Source organism: Felis catus, chromosome A1, assembly GCF_018350175.1.
Source record: "Felis catus isolate Fca126 chromosome A1, F.catus_Fca126_mat1.0, whole genome shotgun sequence".
NCBI lineage: Eukaryota > Metazoa > Chordata > Mammalia > Carnivora > Felidae > Felis > Felis catus.
Window position 1 is genome coordinate 234,549,778 of NC_058368.1, and position 15,024 is coordinate 234,564,801.

At 54.4% G+C, this 15,024-nt stretch overlaps 1 protein-coding gene across 1 annotated transcript in view; it reads right to left on the reverse strand.

Moving 5' to 3' along the window:
- UBE2QL1 (ubiquitin conjugating enzyme E2 Q family like 1) overlaps window positions 1-7,149 on the reverse strand; it is a 39,563-nt gene extending 32,414 nt beyond the window's left edge. Inside the window, exon 1 of the mRNA XM_011287320.4 lies at window positions 5,779-7,149. Within this exon, the coding sequence (XP_011285622.4) occupies window positions 5,779-6,588 (810 nt within the window). The 5' untranslated portion in view covers window positions 6,589-7,149. The remainder of the gene's footprint in view (window positions 1-5,778) is intronic.
- Window positions 7,150-15,024: the final 7,875 nt, after the last annotated feature.

A 15,024-nucleotide genomic window follows, 5' to 3' on the forward strand; every position in this document is an offset into this window, starting at 1 on the left:
GAAACGCATTTATATTCTCTTCCTGCAAATTCAGATTCTCAAAAGTCCACAACTCAGGGTAAAGTGAGTCACTACTATTCTTAACTGCACCATCAGCCACGGCGCTGCGCCCTCGCCAGGGATCCAGCTATGGGAGCCCGCCAACTTGGCATAGGGCTATTTTTAGGATACAGAGTCCTGTCTGTGTCCTCCTGCCCGTCCTACTTGATATCGGAACAAGCTATTTTTTCTTCAAACGGCCAAGCACATGGCTACCTCAAGCTGCAGAGTCATCCTGGGTGGGCAATTATCTCCGTCACCTACACTCGGCACAGGACAAAAAGACAGAGTGACTCATTAGCACTCCCCACCAATCCATGCTGCTCGTGAACCCGTGGCTTTACCCGCCCCCTGGTTATCACTGTTTACACTCTACATACATACCCCCCCCCAGCCCCCACTACTTCCCCCTATAAGGGCTACTGGCCCTCCCGGGCCCTCCTCAGTGTGGCCTTGCGTTCACAGGAATTGGCCTCACCTACATTACTCTGCAAACCAGTAAAAGCCTCTAGAGACACGAGGTTGAACTGGTTATAAAATCCCCATTTGAGCTTGTTCTGGTTTGCTACCATGACCCTACACAATTCCCATACTGAGTCCTAATCCCCGGCACCTCGGAATGTGACTGTGTTTGGAGGCAATCAAGTCCATCTGATGTCGTTGGGGTGGGCTCTCAGCCAATGTGATCGGTGTCCTTACGAAACGAGGACACAGATGTGCACAGTGGGAGGAGCACGTGAAGACATAGGGAGAAGTCCGAGAGCCACGGAGAGTGGCCTGGAAATTCTCCCACGCAGTCCCAGGAGAACCCCACCCTGCTGACAGACACCTGATTTCAGACGTCTGCCTTCCAGAATGGCCAATGTCTGTTGTTCAGCGCCACCCTGCCCCCCCCCCCGCCCCCCGCAGTCCACGGTGCTTCCTGACAGCTGCCTGGCCAACGGTATAGGGCTTCAAACCCCGTGTGTTGATTACACCAGCTTAGAAACCACAGCACTTTAGGACCCAAAGAAACGGTGGTTGATCTTCATCGCTCTTTCTGAGAAGACCTGGAGATTTTGCAGCCATACGTCAAATGCTATTCCAAGACTTCGCACTTCAGAAGAAGTTCTGAAGAAGGCTGTATTTGTGCGCGTGTGTGCGTGCGCACACACAATTCGCAGTGGCACGATGCAGAGAGCTTTAAGCCCTAAGGTCGAGCTCAGAGATGCCCTGGATCATCAAACCGCTGAATTGCAGGGCGCTTTACTTTTTCCACCACGTTCCGACAAGTGGAGACACCTGCCAGCTTCCTTTGTTCAAAGAGCCCAGAAACTAACTCTGTTAGGCAAAACATCACTGTCCTGGAATCGCTTCCCAGCTTGTGGTTCAAACACGAAGATCTGAGGCCGTGTCAGTCCCGCTGTTCTCATTCTTCTGCGGACGCCTGCCTGGGTATTCTGTTCTCTGCGGCCACAAACGATTATCACGCGGGTCACACCCAGCAGACCGCTGCCTGGAGGAGACGGCCAGGTGCTTAGACGGTCCCCGGTCGGACTCTGCCAGTCGTGACAGCCTTCACTACCGAGGATCCTCGGTTTCCAGAGCTTTGCCAGTCATCGCGAGAATTGGAACAGGAGGTATCGACTTCCCCCGACTGTGCCGAGCCACGGTCTCCTCACCTGTACGGGGACCATGGAAACACTAGTGCCAACTGAGGTGACGCAGCCTAAGTGTGAGCTGGCCCGGGGCTTAGCACAGAGCACCCCGTGAGGTTAGCTGCTGCTATTATGCTGAGCATCGCCTGCACGTTGGGCTGAGCTGTGTGGTTGGCTCTGGGAAAACAGAGGAGGAGTAAGGAACAGTCTTTCAAGTGCCATCTGGTTCCCTGCCCCTGGCAATGTCTAAGTGATTGGAGAAGGGGACACTCGGGAGGCAAAGTGATGTGCAAGCACAAAGCTGAGTTGGAACCTCCTCAAATGGCTTTTGGGGACCCTTCTGCTCCAAGGACTGCCAGGAGAGGGTCTCTATCGATCATTCAGTGATCCCAGGCTCCAAACCTGGTGTGTGAGCCAGGGAACTCCGAGTCGCTTCCCGACCAGGGCCCTCCAACGCGGGTGCTAGTGAGCCTAGGTCTCCAGAGTCTGTACTCGGAAAGCTTGGCAGGGGGAGTCTTGTGTGTGAGGCCACCTGCTAGGTCTCACGCTGCAATGAACTTCCGGACCGTCTTACAGCTTCTGAAGGTCGCAAATCCTACCCTGGAGCCAGGGAGCGTCTCTTTTGGTTCGGTAAATGATAAAGGGTATAAATTATGATCCAACATTTTCATCCGTTCACTTTAAAAGTTTGGAAATTGGGGCGCCTGGGTGGCGCAGTCGGTTAAGCGTCCGACTTCAGCCAGGTCACGATCTCGCGGTCCGTGAGTTCGAGCCCCGCGTCAGGCTCTGGGCTGATGGCTCAGAGCCTGGAGCCTGTTTCCGATTCTGTGTCTCCCTCTCTCTCTGCCCCTCCCCCGTTCATGCTCTCTCTCTGTCCCAAAAATAAATAAAAACGTTGAAAAAAATTTAAAAAAAATAAAAGTTTGGAAATTTTCCACTTCATTGCGGAAAACCAAAAGAATTACTGAGAATGTCTCCATTCGGTCAGAACAAGGCTTAGTTATAGACAATAAGCAAGCAGGGCATGTGTCTCACTGTGTCTACAAAGAACACATCCTACAAGAAATGCACATCGATCTCACTTAAAACCACCACAATCCATAAAGCAGCACGCAAGACATCGGATAACGCGGGCCCACTAGGTAGAGGTCTCGTGACACGACTCAATTTATCGTATCCTGCGATAACAGCGAGCTTTTTATTTCATGCACAAAACCGTTCAGCAAACCTTTTCTTCACACTCCCGATGGAACCTTTAAAAGTGTCTTACGGTTTCTCCGAAGGTGCAGAAACAAAGTCAACTTAGTACACCCTCGATTTGGAAAGTTAAGCTGAGCAGTTATGCAAGTGGGAAAAAAGCCTTTCTTAACTTTGTCTCTTAAGACACACGAATCCAAAAAAAGGAATGGCAACAGAGAGGGGAATTTAACTAGAGTAGAACGGTTCTTTCCTCTAAACTAATTATTGGTTCGGCCATCCTGGCTGTCTTTGAATACCTCATCAGGTGTTTTGATGGCTTTGCCAAAGCCTGTTACCTTTCACCACGAAAAGAGTATTTGCACCAAGCAGTCTGTAAGCAGGGACCTCGAAACGGAAAGGCACGCTAATGTTCAGGTCCCTGAAACACTGTTAGAATCCTTTTGTGCACAGGATCTTGAAACATCATGGCTTCATTTCTCCTATTTGTATGTTGCATTCTGAATAGTTGACGTGAATCCCCCTTTGGTGTCTTTTCGGGTGTTGAAGCCAGCACAGACAAGGCAAAGGTGTTGAGCTGGTGATTTGATACATTGGCCTGTTCTTGCCTTTAGTTCAGGTATTTTACACACTAGAATTTAGAATGGATAGGAATACAACAGGTTTGGTGGAGGGCCCTGAGTTCAATTAAGTGAGGTTTGAAATTAATCAGTAAGAATGTTGACAATTATTTTCAACAATGAAAGCAATAATCTTGCAACTTGCAAACTGTGTGTAAGGCTCAATTTGGTCACGAAGGGAAGGAACGTATACCCAAGGAACTTTAAGAGAAGTGCAGGGCATCGATGCAATTATTATGCACAACATTAATTTAAACGTGGAAACCACTTAATTTACAAAGATGTATCTCTTTTTAAGAAACGTCCTCACTTCCCATTTGAAATCTTTATTTTCCTGCACCTTTCAAAATGCAGGCTGTGGTCCAAGGGACCTCTAGGACCTCTTCCAAACCTAAAATGTCATGATTCTGTGGCTCTATAACATGACATTCCTCTTCCCCTGATCCCCAAAGTCATCTCACCGTGGAGAATGAAAGTAAAGACTTCCAGAAAGTTCTGATTCACAATGATTTAAGAAACAGATAACAAAGGCCTTTTTTTTTTTTTTTTTTTTGCAGAATATTCTTCCACATCATTTGTACAAATCCTGTTGGAAAAATAAACTAAGGTGGCCCCTCCCCCCACCCGCCCCACTCCTGTGGCTTGTATTTAAATCTCAGGCACCTTACATCAGAGGCAGCACTGAACGGAAAGGAGTCAGCATGAACCTCTGACACAAAAGCATTACACCTCTCTCAGTTAAAGATGTCTCTCCAGAGCTGTCATATGCATCCTTTTCCTAACTCAAGAAATTAGTGGAACCGAATGAATCCCAGAAAAGACAGACCGGCAGGATGGTTACTTAGTAACAACAGACTAGGGGCAAGCAGGAAGTGCTCCTCCACTGGAGTCAGGACGCTATTTGAGTAGAATCCCAGGGGCTCTACCTCTGGTGAACTTGGCAGTGAACAAGCATTATTTGATTAGTGTGAAAAGATCCTGCCGTGAAAGGGACCGAGGCAGGTGACAGAGGACTGATGGTTTCTGATATGCTGGCTGTAGAATGAGCAAATCGAGGTCATTCGGGGTCTTCTAAACGAAACAACGATTCTCCATAATCTACAACTGCCCATACAAAAATACGGTCTTATCAACTGCTTCATATTGATTCGGGAAAATATCAATCAACTCGAGCATCATCAAGAGCATGCAGCGTGGCAAGATAAAACCATCAGGCCCCTGTCTGGAGCCAGGTGGGAACACAGTTCAGAGAAGACGCATTCATTCTTTGCTCTGGGGTCCTCAGGCGTGGAGCTGCCCGCCCCTACTCCCTGGGGGAGTTCACTACTTAGTTAAAAATCTTTAGCCCTGAGAAAGGATTTAACTTGCAGAGGCACGAGGCAACCCAGGGAAGAAACAGGTCTCGGAGAGACCCGGACCTTGAACACCTGCCCCAGAGGTGATGGTTCCGGAAGGGGGCAGGTAGGCGCCAGGCATTTCCTTGACAGAGTCTGGCCTTGACACTTAAGGAACCACTCAAACCACACCTCGGCTGCTCCAGTGAAATTTCTCAAGAGCAGTATTTTCACCTCTGCTCTAGATGCCTGTCAGAGGAGCCGGCAGAGCAGGGCTATAGGTTCACCAGCAGGCCAGCCCTCCGCAGGGCACCCCACACCCCTGCGGGGCACCCACCTGAGATGTTGCTGAGAAGATCCGTGTGTGTGTGTGTGTGTGTGTGTGTGTGTGTGTGTGTGTTGGGGGCAGAGCAGGGCGTTCGGGTCGTGAGGTACCCCTAAAGTTCCACCTTCAGGAAATTATGGGGTTTCCCAGAAGGGGAGAAACAGATGGGGGGGAGGGAATGAGGGGGGTCAGGGAGATGGAGGGGGGCTGGGAAGGAGGAAAGGGGGAGAAGGAGTAGGACATGCGGCCTATGCACCGGGGCAAAGGGGGCAGGAGAGAGGTGGATGCGGAGTGGAGAAGGCCACCAAGGGCAGGGGGTGGAGGGGTGGGGCGCGAGGGGAGACGGGGAGGGGTGAGGCGCAGCAGGAACGGGGTGGGGGGTGGAGGAAGAAAGGGAGCCGAGCCCCGGGCACGGGGGCGGGGGTGGGGAAGCGGGACACAGGACGAACGGTGGTGGCGAGAGGCGCAGAGCGAGCGAGCGAGCGAGCGAGCGAGCGCGCGCGGAGACCGGAGACCCGGAGGGACGGCGCTGGGGCCCCCGCAGCGTCGCCCCGTCGGAGGCGGGTCTGGAAGCGGCCGCCCGGCGCCCCGCGCCCCCGCCCTCCCCGCCGGCCCGCCCGCCTTACCTGGCCCTTGACCAGGCTGGCGGCGAACTGGCGCATGACGGCCTCCACGGTGTAGGCGCTGGACCAGCCGCGCGGCGTGAGCAGCTCCATGCAGATGGCGCCGCCGTCCAGCACGTAGCCGTTCTCCAGGCGCGGGCTGAGCACCCGCATGAAGGGCGGCGAGAAGGGGAAGTTGTCGGGGAAGGTGAGGTTGAGCAGGATGAACTCGGTGTTGGTCTCCTTCATGTCCTGCCACAGCACCGAGTCCTTGTCCACCTGGTGCAGCTTCACGTTCCAGTCGAAGAGGCTCTCGTCCACCAGCTCCACCGAGATGAAGCGGTCGCTGAGGCGCGCGATGTCCTGCAGCTCCTTCATGAGCCGCCGGCTGCGCACCTGCGTGCAGTGCTGCTGGCGCGCCGCGGGCACCAGGCTGCCGCCCGCCGTCGCCGCCGCCGCCGCCGCCGCCGCCGCCGCCGGGCCCGGCCCCGCCCTGGCGCCCGCCGCCCGCTCCCGGGGGCCCCCGGCGCCCGCCGCCCCCGCCGCCCCCGCGGCCGGCTGCGGCGGCTTGTCGCGCGGGGCCGGCTCCGCCGCGCGCTTGCCCTTGCCCTTGCCGGGCCCGGGGCTCGCGTCGCCCGCGCCCCCGGGCTGCTGCTGCTGCTGCTGCTGCTGCTGCTGCTGCTTGTGGCCGCCGCTCTTGGCGCCGCCCTTGCCGCGCAGCGACGCGCTCTGCTGGCCGCCGCCGCCGCCGCGGTGGTTGTGGTGGTGCTTGGGGTCCTCGGTGTCCCGGTTGTGCAGGCGGATGAGCCCGATTTTGCGGAGCAGCGTGGCCATTTTAGGCTCGGCGCCGGCGGGGGGCTCCCCTCGGCTCCTGCCCCCGGGGCCCGAGAGTCGGGGCGCGGGGGGCGCGGGGCGGCGGCGACGGACGAGCGCTCAGCGGGGCGCGGCGCGGGCCACCCCCGGCGCCGGCGGCCGTGGCGCAGCCGAGTGGGCAGCACGCGCGCTCGCCGGCCGCGGTGTCGCCGCTGTCATATGACGGGGCCCGCTCCGGCTCGGGCTCCGGCCGCCAGGCGAGGGGAGGCGTGGAGGGGACGCGGCAGCGGCTGGTCGTCCCCCCCGCCCCCTTCCCCGGCCGGTCCCTGGGCGCAGCCCCCGGGAGCCCGGCGTCCGCGGTCCTTTGTGCGCGGCCGCGGCCGGACCGGCCTGGAGTCCGAGCGCCGCGCCGGGGCGCGCAGAGCCGTCCGCAGCGCCCCGGAGGCAGCTAGGTGGCCGCGGGCTCGCGCCGTGCGCGCCCGCCGGACCGTGCCGCGCTGGCGGCTACCGCGGGGCCCCGGCCGCTGCCGCTCGCGTCGCCGCCGCCGCTGCGGCTGCTGACATTGCAGAGGCGGCTGCTCCGTCTGAGCCGATCGCGGCGCGGAGGGGGCGGCCCTGCCGGCCGGGGGGGGGGGGCGCGCGGGGCGGAGCCGCGGGCTTGCCTGCGCCGAGCCGCCCCCGCCGCCCGCCCGCCCGCCGCCCGGCTCCCGCGGCGACACGCCACGGCCGCTGGGGGGAGACAGCGGCGCGCGGCGGGCTGGCCGGGCGCCGGGCGGCGGGGCAGCGGCGCGGGGCCGAGCGACGCGCGGAAGCCGGGCGACGGCGGACAGCGGCGGGAGAGGGGGCGCGCGCGCGCCCGCGGGGGTCGCGGGGGGGTGGGGGCGGGGGCTCAGGGGCCTTCGGCCCGGGATGCGGGCTCGCCGCCGCCCCCCCGGGGCGCGAGCCTCCGACCTCGCTTAACCTCGTTAGCGCGATCCGGAGGGGAAGGGGTGTCGGGGAAGGGTAGAAAGCAACCTGTTTTCTTGGTCGCCTCGGACCAGATGGAGCCCAGTGTCCCACACAGCAGTCCCCGGCCGGCGGAGGCGGAGACTGGGGGACAGGCGGCGGGGACGCTTTCATGAAGACTGACCGAATGAAGGATCGGGGCCTGGAGGGGACGATGCGGGAAGCGTGCCCGCCGCAACCCCCCTAAAGACTAGCCCCTCCCCTCCCCCGCGCCCCGAGTCACGACTTTAAAGGGTGAACGTTACGCAGAGTCACCCCCACCGGCCGGCCTGGCCTCCCTCCTGTCCGCCACTCCAGAGGGTTCTGAGTTCAGAAAGGAGGAGGAGGGGACTGCCGAGCACTGCCTTTCGAGTCGTCCCCCAAACTGGGCGGGGGTGGGGGAGGCATCCAGCGCCGCGCCCGCGGGTGCTGGAGACGCACGGCGCGCCCCTCTCCGCTCCGCCGCCCCGGAGTCCCTGGTAGCTGCCGCGGACCTCAGGTCCGCCCGCGGAAAGGAAGGGGATCCTCCTTCCATCTGGACACCTCCATCCCTCTTTGCCCTTTCTGCCTTTCACCCACTGAAACTTATAATTTTTATCGGGTGAAATTTCAAGCAAAAAGCTTGTTCGGTGCTCCAGAAGCTGGAAGAGCCCGAGAGCCGGGGAAGCCTGGAGATTTGCAGGGAGCGCGCTGCCGCTCGCGTTCCAGTGTGTGCGGCCGGACGGCGCAGTGGTGAGAGGCGCGCCCATCTCCTTGAAATGGGGGAGAAATTACCCCCTAAACCTCAATCAGTGGCCAAGAACTCTAAACCTCACCTCTTTTTCCGACGTGACTTTCAACTTGGGGCGTCTCTAAGTTCATTAGCAGGGCGCGTTCATTCTGGTGCCACAGTATTGTTTTGTTTTTTAAAGCATCTTTATCATTTTCATTTCATTGTTTCATTTCCAAATCATTAAAGGTTTTCATGGCATGAAAGAACTCTCCAGGCCTCAGGCCACCTGCGGAGACTAGTTGAGACTGAATGGGTGTGGGGTTGGGCTTTCCGGGGTCGTCTCCGGGGGGAAAGGGAGGTGTTAGCGTAGTCCTCACCAGTTTGTGGCAGTGAGCAGTGGACACCTGCTCCCTGGGGCACAGACCCCCACCCCGGAGAGGTGACGATACGAAAGTGCATTTCCGGGAGGCTGTGTTCAGGTGGGTGGAACTGAGGACAGTGCAGTGTGGCCCAGGCGAGACCAGTGATGGTGATCAAATGTCAGCCAGAGCTGGAGGGTCCGTTGGTCCGGGTTTCATGGGCTTTTCTGCTGACCTTATTTTGTCCAGCTGTGTTTTGTAAGGATAGGCTGAAAAGCAGGATGACGATGTCTGTTTGTAAAGTACTGTGTGTTCACTTCATCTACACTCGAGGGGTACACGCTGGATGGTAACGTTGGTGGGGATGGGCAGGCATTACAGGTTTTATCGTTTTGTGGCTTCTGAGCCCTCTCAGGTTTTACGTGACCCCTGGTGCTGGTGAAGAAACGGACTTTCAAAGAGGCTCAGTCCTGTGCTCTGACCTACCCCCTGGTCCTGTGCCTCCCAGCCCCAAGCTGTGGGTTGACCAGCTGCCCCTGACAGCACAGTGCACTGTCAGGACTCTGGGTTCGGTATCAGCCCCAACCCCCACCAGGAGGGGTGTGACCGTCAGTGCCACAGCCACCTGGCCTTGGGTGTGGCCTCAGAGAAATATCGGTGGCAGCAATAGTGACCAGTTCTCCCTGAAGCAAGGAGGTCATCCAGTGTGAGTTGGGAATGATGTAGCTGAAATCCCAGGTACCTAATGTAAAACTATTTTCAGGTGGAATGATTACTGGGGTGGTCACATGACTTATTGTCTGGATGCAGATCCTTTTTGAGAGTGTGTTGCTGGGACAAGAGGGCCGGTGAAGAACCCAGAGACACGCAAGGTGGAAGTCATCTTACTTATGACCTCTCCCACAGACTTACACGTCTCTGATCCACTCTTGAAAGCGCTGAAGTCAAATGTTGGTGAAAAAATGGAAACAACTTAGATTTACAATAAGAGGGGACGTGGTAAGTAAGTTATACCTAATCCACTTGAGGGTGTATTGGGCAGCGATAACACGTGCTATGAGGATTATATAGCAAAATGAAAATACTTGTGATCTACATAACAGTTGTAAGCGAGAAAGCAGAATCCAAAATTATATCCACGCTGTAGCTACAACTACGTAAAACTATGCATAGGATAAAAGACACGACGGAGAAAAATAATTTTAATGGTAACAATTATGACGTTAGCAGAGGTAGGTATTCTCAACTTCTTGTATCCTGGGTCCTCCAGTCCATGGATCCAAACATTCACGTCGGCGACAGGAAGGTAGGGGCAGAAGTGAGAGGAAAGACCCGTATGGTCTGTAAACCTCCCTCATTCTTTCATCCCAGAAGATTCTAGAAAGTTCTAGGTCCCCAGAGAAACAAATGGATACCTACCGAGCCCAGCAATATAGAGAGGTTACCTTTCATTGATATAGTTTTTCTTTTTTTTAATTTGATTTTCAAATATTCTGAAAAGGACTCTATTGCAGCTATAGTGAAAATAAATGGTCAGCAAATTTAAAAATTAGCTGATTGAAGATTAAGTTTACATTGGGACAGTTGCACTGAGAGCATTTGGTGAAATAAAATAATCTCTAAGGACAGGAGCGCCCAGGTGGCTCAGTCTGTTGAGCGTCTGACTCTTGATTTCGGCTCAGGTCACGATCCCAGTGTCATGGGATCGAGCCCCACATCAGGCTCCACACTGCGCGTGGAGCCTGCATAAGTTTCTCTCTCTCCCTCCCTCTGTACTTCATCCCTGCTCTCTCTCTTTTTGTCTAAGAATTAAAAAAAAAAAAACTAAGGAAAACGGGGTGTCTTGCTCCTCTGTCCTCAAGTAGTGATGGGGTGGGGAGGCGGCTGGTTAGGGAATGTCTGCAGAGAGAGCCTTGCCAATCTACCCTGAAAGGAAGGGGAGGGAGGAAGGGAAGCTGGTTATCATAGTCCTCGATCGTCTGGGAACTGCACTCGACCTGCCATCGACTCTCCCATGAGCATTGGAATCAACGGTCCTAGAGGCCAGCGGTCTCCAGTCGCAGATTTTATAAAGATGCGGAAGTGGGGTTTGCTCATTTATCCTCTGCCTCCGATGACTACATCCCAGTTTTTCTAGTTGGTCCAATTTCTTCAGGAGCTCCAATCTTGTAGTCACCAAGGTTTCAACCAGACCACCTCAAAGTACCTGCCCCCAACTCATACATGTTATTCATTCTCTCGAGTGAAGCTGTTAAGATTACTATCAAAATTCAAAACAATTTCCTGCCAGACGAATTCACTCTAAGTCGGCATAGCGGGGACCTCTGATGTCTCCACGTTATGCAACAAGTTATGCCGTTCATTTATTGAGCGTCAAAGCTAACACTTTGATGGCACTTGCCACATCTCAGGTGCCACCCAAGCACTATATACATTCGCTTAATTTTCATTAAGTTGGTACCTCCTAAGTAGGTGCTACAATTATCTTCACTATAGATGAGTAAGCTGAGGCATAGACGAATGAAGATGTCAGCCCATCTGACGTAACAGCAGAACTGGGGGTTAGAAGGTGGAGACCAAGGAGGGTTCATCCCGGGGAGGGGTGAGGAGCCATCCAACCTTCAGAGAGGGCAGCAGCCACTCCTGGGGGGCTTCGGAGCTCAGAATCGATGGCTCCATTTTCATGGTTGTACGTTGGCTGGAGCAGAAGGGTCCCCCTTGGGATGGTTCAGTGATTTAAGTTGGGGGTCACTCAGGCTCTGTAGCCTCCAAAACAAATTCCTGACCATCCTGGAGACTCTTCGCGTGACATCTGCACATTCCTTTCTGGTTGATCAACTCTCCTGTTGCTAAGCAAGAACTCTGACTTGCGCGCTTGTATCCGACGGTGACCGCCCTTACTTGGGGGTGTGTCCCCACAGAGCACATGTTCCGTGAGCATTCTTTACGATTTGCTGTCCTAGACTCACGGGGCCTCTCTTCAATGACCAACCCAGTCTGCTGTTTCCCATCCAAACCTAAGTCAGGACGGCAAGTGGGTTTTATGATGTCCTCGCCAACTTGGATCAGTTGGTAGAAGCTGCCAGCAGTGCTGTGGTGAGGACTCGAGTTGGGCTCAGAGAGCACGGTCATCAATAGAGGTCGTCTGCCGTTAAGTGCCGGGCCGGCGGCATTCCAAGTACCAGGCTGTCAGACTCAACTACGAGGGCTCTGGAAGAAAACACCTTGGTTAAACGAATTCATGTGAAATGTTAAGTCACGTATAGTTCCCTAAGAGTATTTATATTTTAAAAGAATATGTCTTGCATTAGAACACTGGTTGAAGTTGCTGTGACAAAAAGTAATCCAGAGGCTCAAATAAGAAGCTTATTTCTGTTGCATGCAATGGGACGCGGCTTCCTTGGTGGCTTCAGTTGCTGCCTTTTCCTGGCTCTGGAAGTGACTGTCATTAAAGGTCCTGGAGGTTAGATACACCGCCTTCACGCGTAGCCCACCTTCCACCTGACTTCCATGCACTGGAAGGAGACGGGGAGGTCTGAACTCTGGGAGCCACTTCGAAGTCTTGAACCACAGGCACCTTCCTAGTTGGATTTTTAACAGCTCAGTTTTTGGAGAGTGAAACTGTAGAATGGAGATTTCGGATCACACGTGCCTGCAACCCTCTTGGATCCGACATGGTATCTGTCCCCTTGGCGTGAGCCGGGCTCGGTTTGGTAGCAGCAGGAAGTGGGGGGTGAGTGTTGAGGACAAACTCTCTCATAAGGCAACTTCCTGGGGCAAGACTATAATGGGTCTTTGGGCCAAGGGAAGCTGATGTTCTCAACCAGGTGAGGAGACACCACGACTGGCAAGGCGTCCTCAAGACCTGGCGCTTCTCGAAGCTTTCTGAGTCAACCCAATGGGCAAATTTCAGTGCTCGGGGTGCTCATCACCCCCCAGTCGATGCCCTAACTCTCACATCAGAGGACTGGCAAGGCTGTGGGTTCAAAGTACTAGGTAATTCTGCAACTCCCCGAAGAAATTTGGGGATTGATTTTTGGTACCAGTCTTGCGGCCATGAGACTTCCGGTAGCCCTCGAGGGCCATCGTGGAGTGTCCTGCCCCGCTCTGACTCTTCTCGACCTCAGAGTTCCAGTCCCCGAGCTTGCTGTTTTCCTTGTAGGACCTTTCCCAGGCAGTCAGGCACAGCCGTCCTGCGCCCCCACCGCGTCTGCGTTCCTGCCCCGATGGCCAAGCGCACACCAGCTTGCTGGCTTCCTTCTCAGTGTGCCCTTCGTCCCAGGCCACGCGGGGTGCGATTACAGAACTGTGATCCCGCCTCTCTGCATAGCGACCAGTTTGCCAATTTCCACGGCGTCGAGCCCGTCCCTGTGCTCAAGCCCAAAGCCGCTGATGGTCTGCCCAGTCTTTGAACCTGCTTCTGGTCCTCAGCCGTGTACTAATCGGGCTTTGATCAGGAACACAGAGCCACACTGTGTGTTTCCATGCAAGAGGGTCAATCTACACAATCAGTGACAGGGGTGCTGAAGTGTTTGGGAAACAAAAGAAGAAAGGGGGTGCTGAAGGAGCCAAAAGAGACAGGGGGATTACCCTAAGGTGTCAGCCGCTCGCCTCCTGGAGCAGGAACGCAGGGGCCCCGAGTGAAGCCTCTGCTGGTGCAGAGGCGCCCCCCCCCACCTCGCCCCCAATCAGGGCTCTCAGTCCACAGCTGCTTGGCCTCTGCTGTCACTGCAGAGGGGTGGGGGGGGGGGGCTAGCGCAACACCCCAACCCCTGGGTTAATTCGGGATCTCCCAACATCAGGTGGTCTGGCCCAAAGGCGGTAAGTGGGCGCATCACCTGGAGGACCCGTCAGTGCCATCACCGTGCCGATCTCTGCAGGGCTCCTCCTGGGCTGTGCTCGGCTTCCTGGGCAGGGGAGGGAGGGTCCGAGGGAGGGTTTGTAATTACCAAATGTAAATTCCTCTCCCTGGCCCTTGAAGGAATGCTTGAGTGGTGACATGAGCCATGCACTCTTTTCTGAAGAGGAAGCGGCTTCGTGGTGAAGAGATTTCCAGAGATAATAATCTCATTTCTCCCGTCCTTTTCATCTTCGCTCGAGGCAAAGGCAGTTACTTTCTGGCTGTGTGCACGCGTGAGATGGCAGCTGGTGTTGCGTGTCAAGGTGGCGTCTCTATTCAATGTTACCTTAAATATTAGGTCTAAATATAGGTCCGAATATAGTATTCTCAGAAAGGAAAGTCAGTGCTGTTTCCTGGCACAGCTGAGGGGTGGGGAGTGAAATATTATAATTAGCTGAAACGGAGAACATGTATTATATTTACCTTATGCGTTTTCGAAGCAATAGGATGTAATGGGATCTTTTGAACCTCTTTACTGTTTATCTTACCGGCGGTGTGAGACAGCAAGTAAATGTCTTCTTGCCTCCTGTCAGCTTTAAAAAATACGATTAAAAATAAACCTTGCATGTTTCATGCTCAAAAATAGCCTCTTATTTTGAAAATTATTTTATTTTATTTTTTATTTTTTTTTTAATGTTTTTATTTATTTTTGAAGGAGAGAGAGAGACAGAGCATGAGCGGGGGAGGAACAGAGAGAGAGGGAGACACAGAATCCGAAGGAGGTTCCAGGCTCCGAGCTGTCAGCACAGAGCCTGATGCAGGGCTCGAACTCACGGACCGTGAGATCATGACCTGAGCCAAAGTCAGACGATTAACCAACTGAGCCACCCAGGCGCCCCTGAAAATTATTTTAAATGGAAGATTGATTTACATACAGTGAAGGGCACGGATCTTAACTGCACAACTCGGCAGGTTTTGAAAAACGTGTGCACCTGTGTAACTTACACGCCAGTCAAGACATGGAATCATTCCATCCCTCCGGAAAGTTCCTTTCTGGTCAAGTCCACCCCACCCCTCCACCAGAGGCACCCTCTCTTGTGCTTGTTTTTTTTTTTTTAATCACCATAAAGCAGTTTTACTTGCTTTTGAACTTCACGTAAATGGAATTATACAGTATGCAGCCTTTATATCTGGCTTCTGTCAATCAACGTAAAATCAATATATGATCTCATGGTGAGATTCGTCCATGTGGTGTGTGTGTGTTGGTAGTCTGTTGGGGTTTTTTTTTCCCAGATTCTTTTTTTTTTTTTTTAATTTACATCCAAGTTAGGTAGCATCTAGTGCCACAATGATTTCAGGAGTAGATTCCTTCCTGCCCCTTCCCCTTTTAGCCCATCCCCCCTCCCACAACCCCTCCAGGAACCCTCTGTTTGCTTTCCATATTGAAGAGTCTCTTATGTTCTGTCCCCCTCCCTGTTTTTATATTATTTCTGCTTCCTTTCCCTTGTGTTCATCTGTTCTGTGTCTTACAGACCTCATGTGAGTGAAGTCATACGATATTT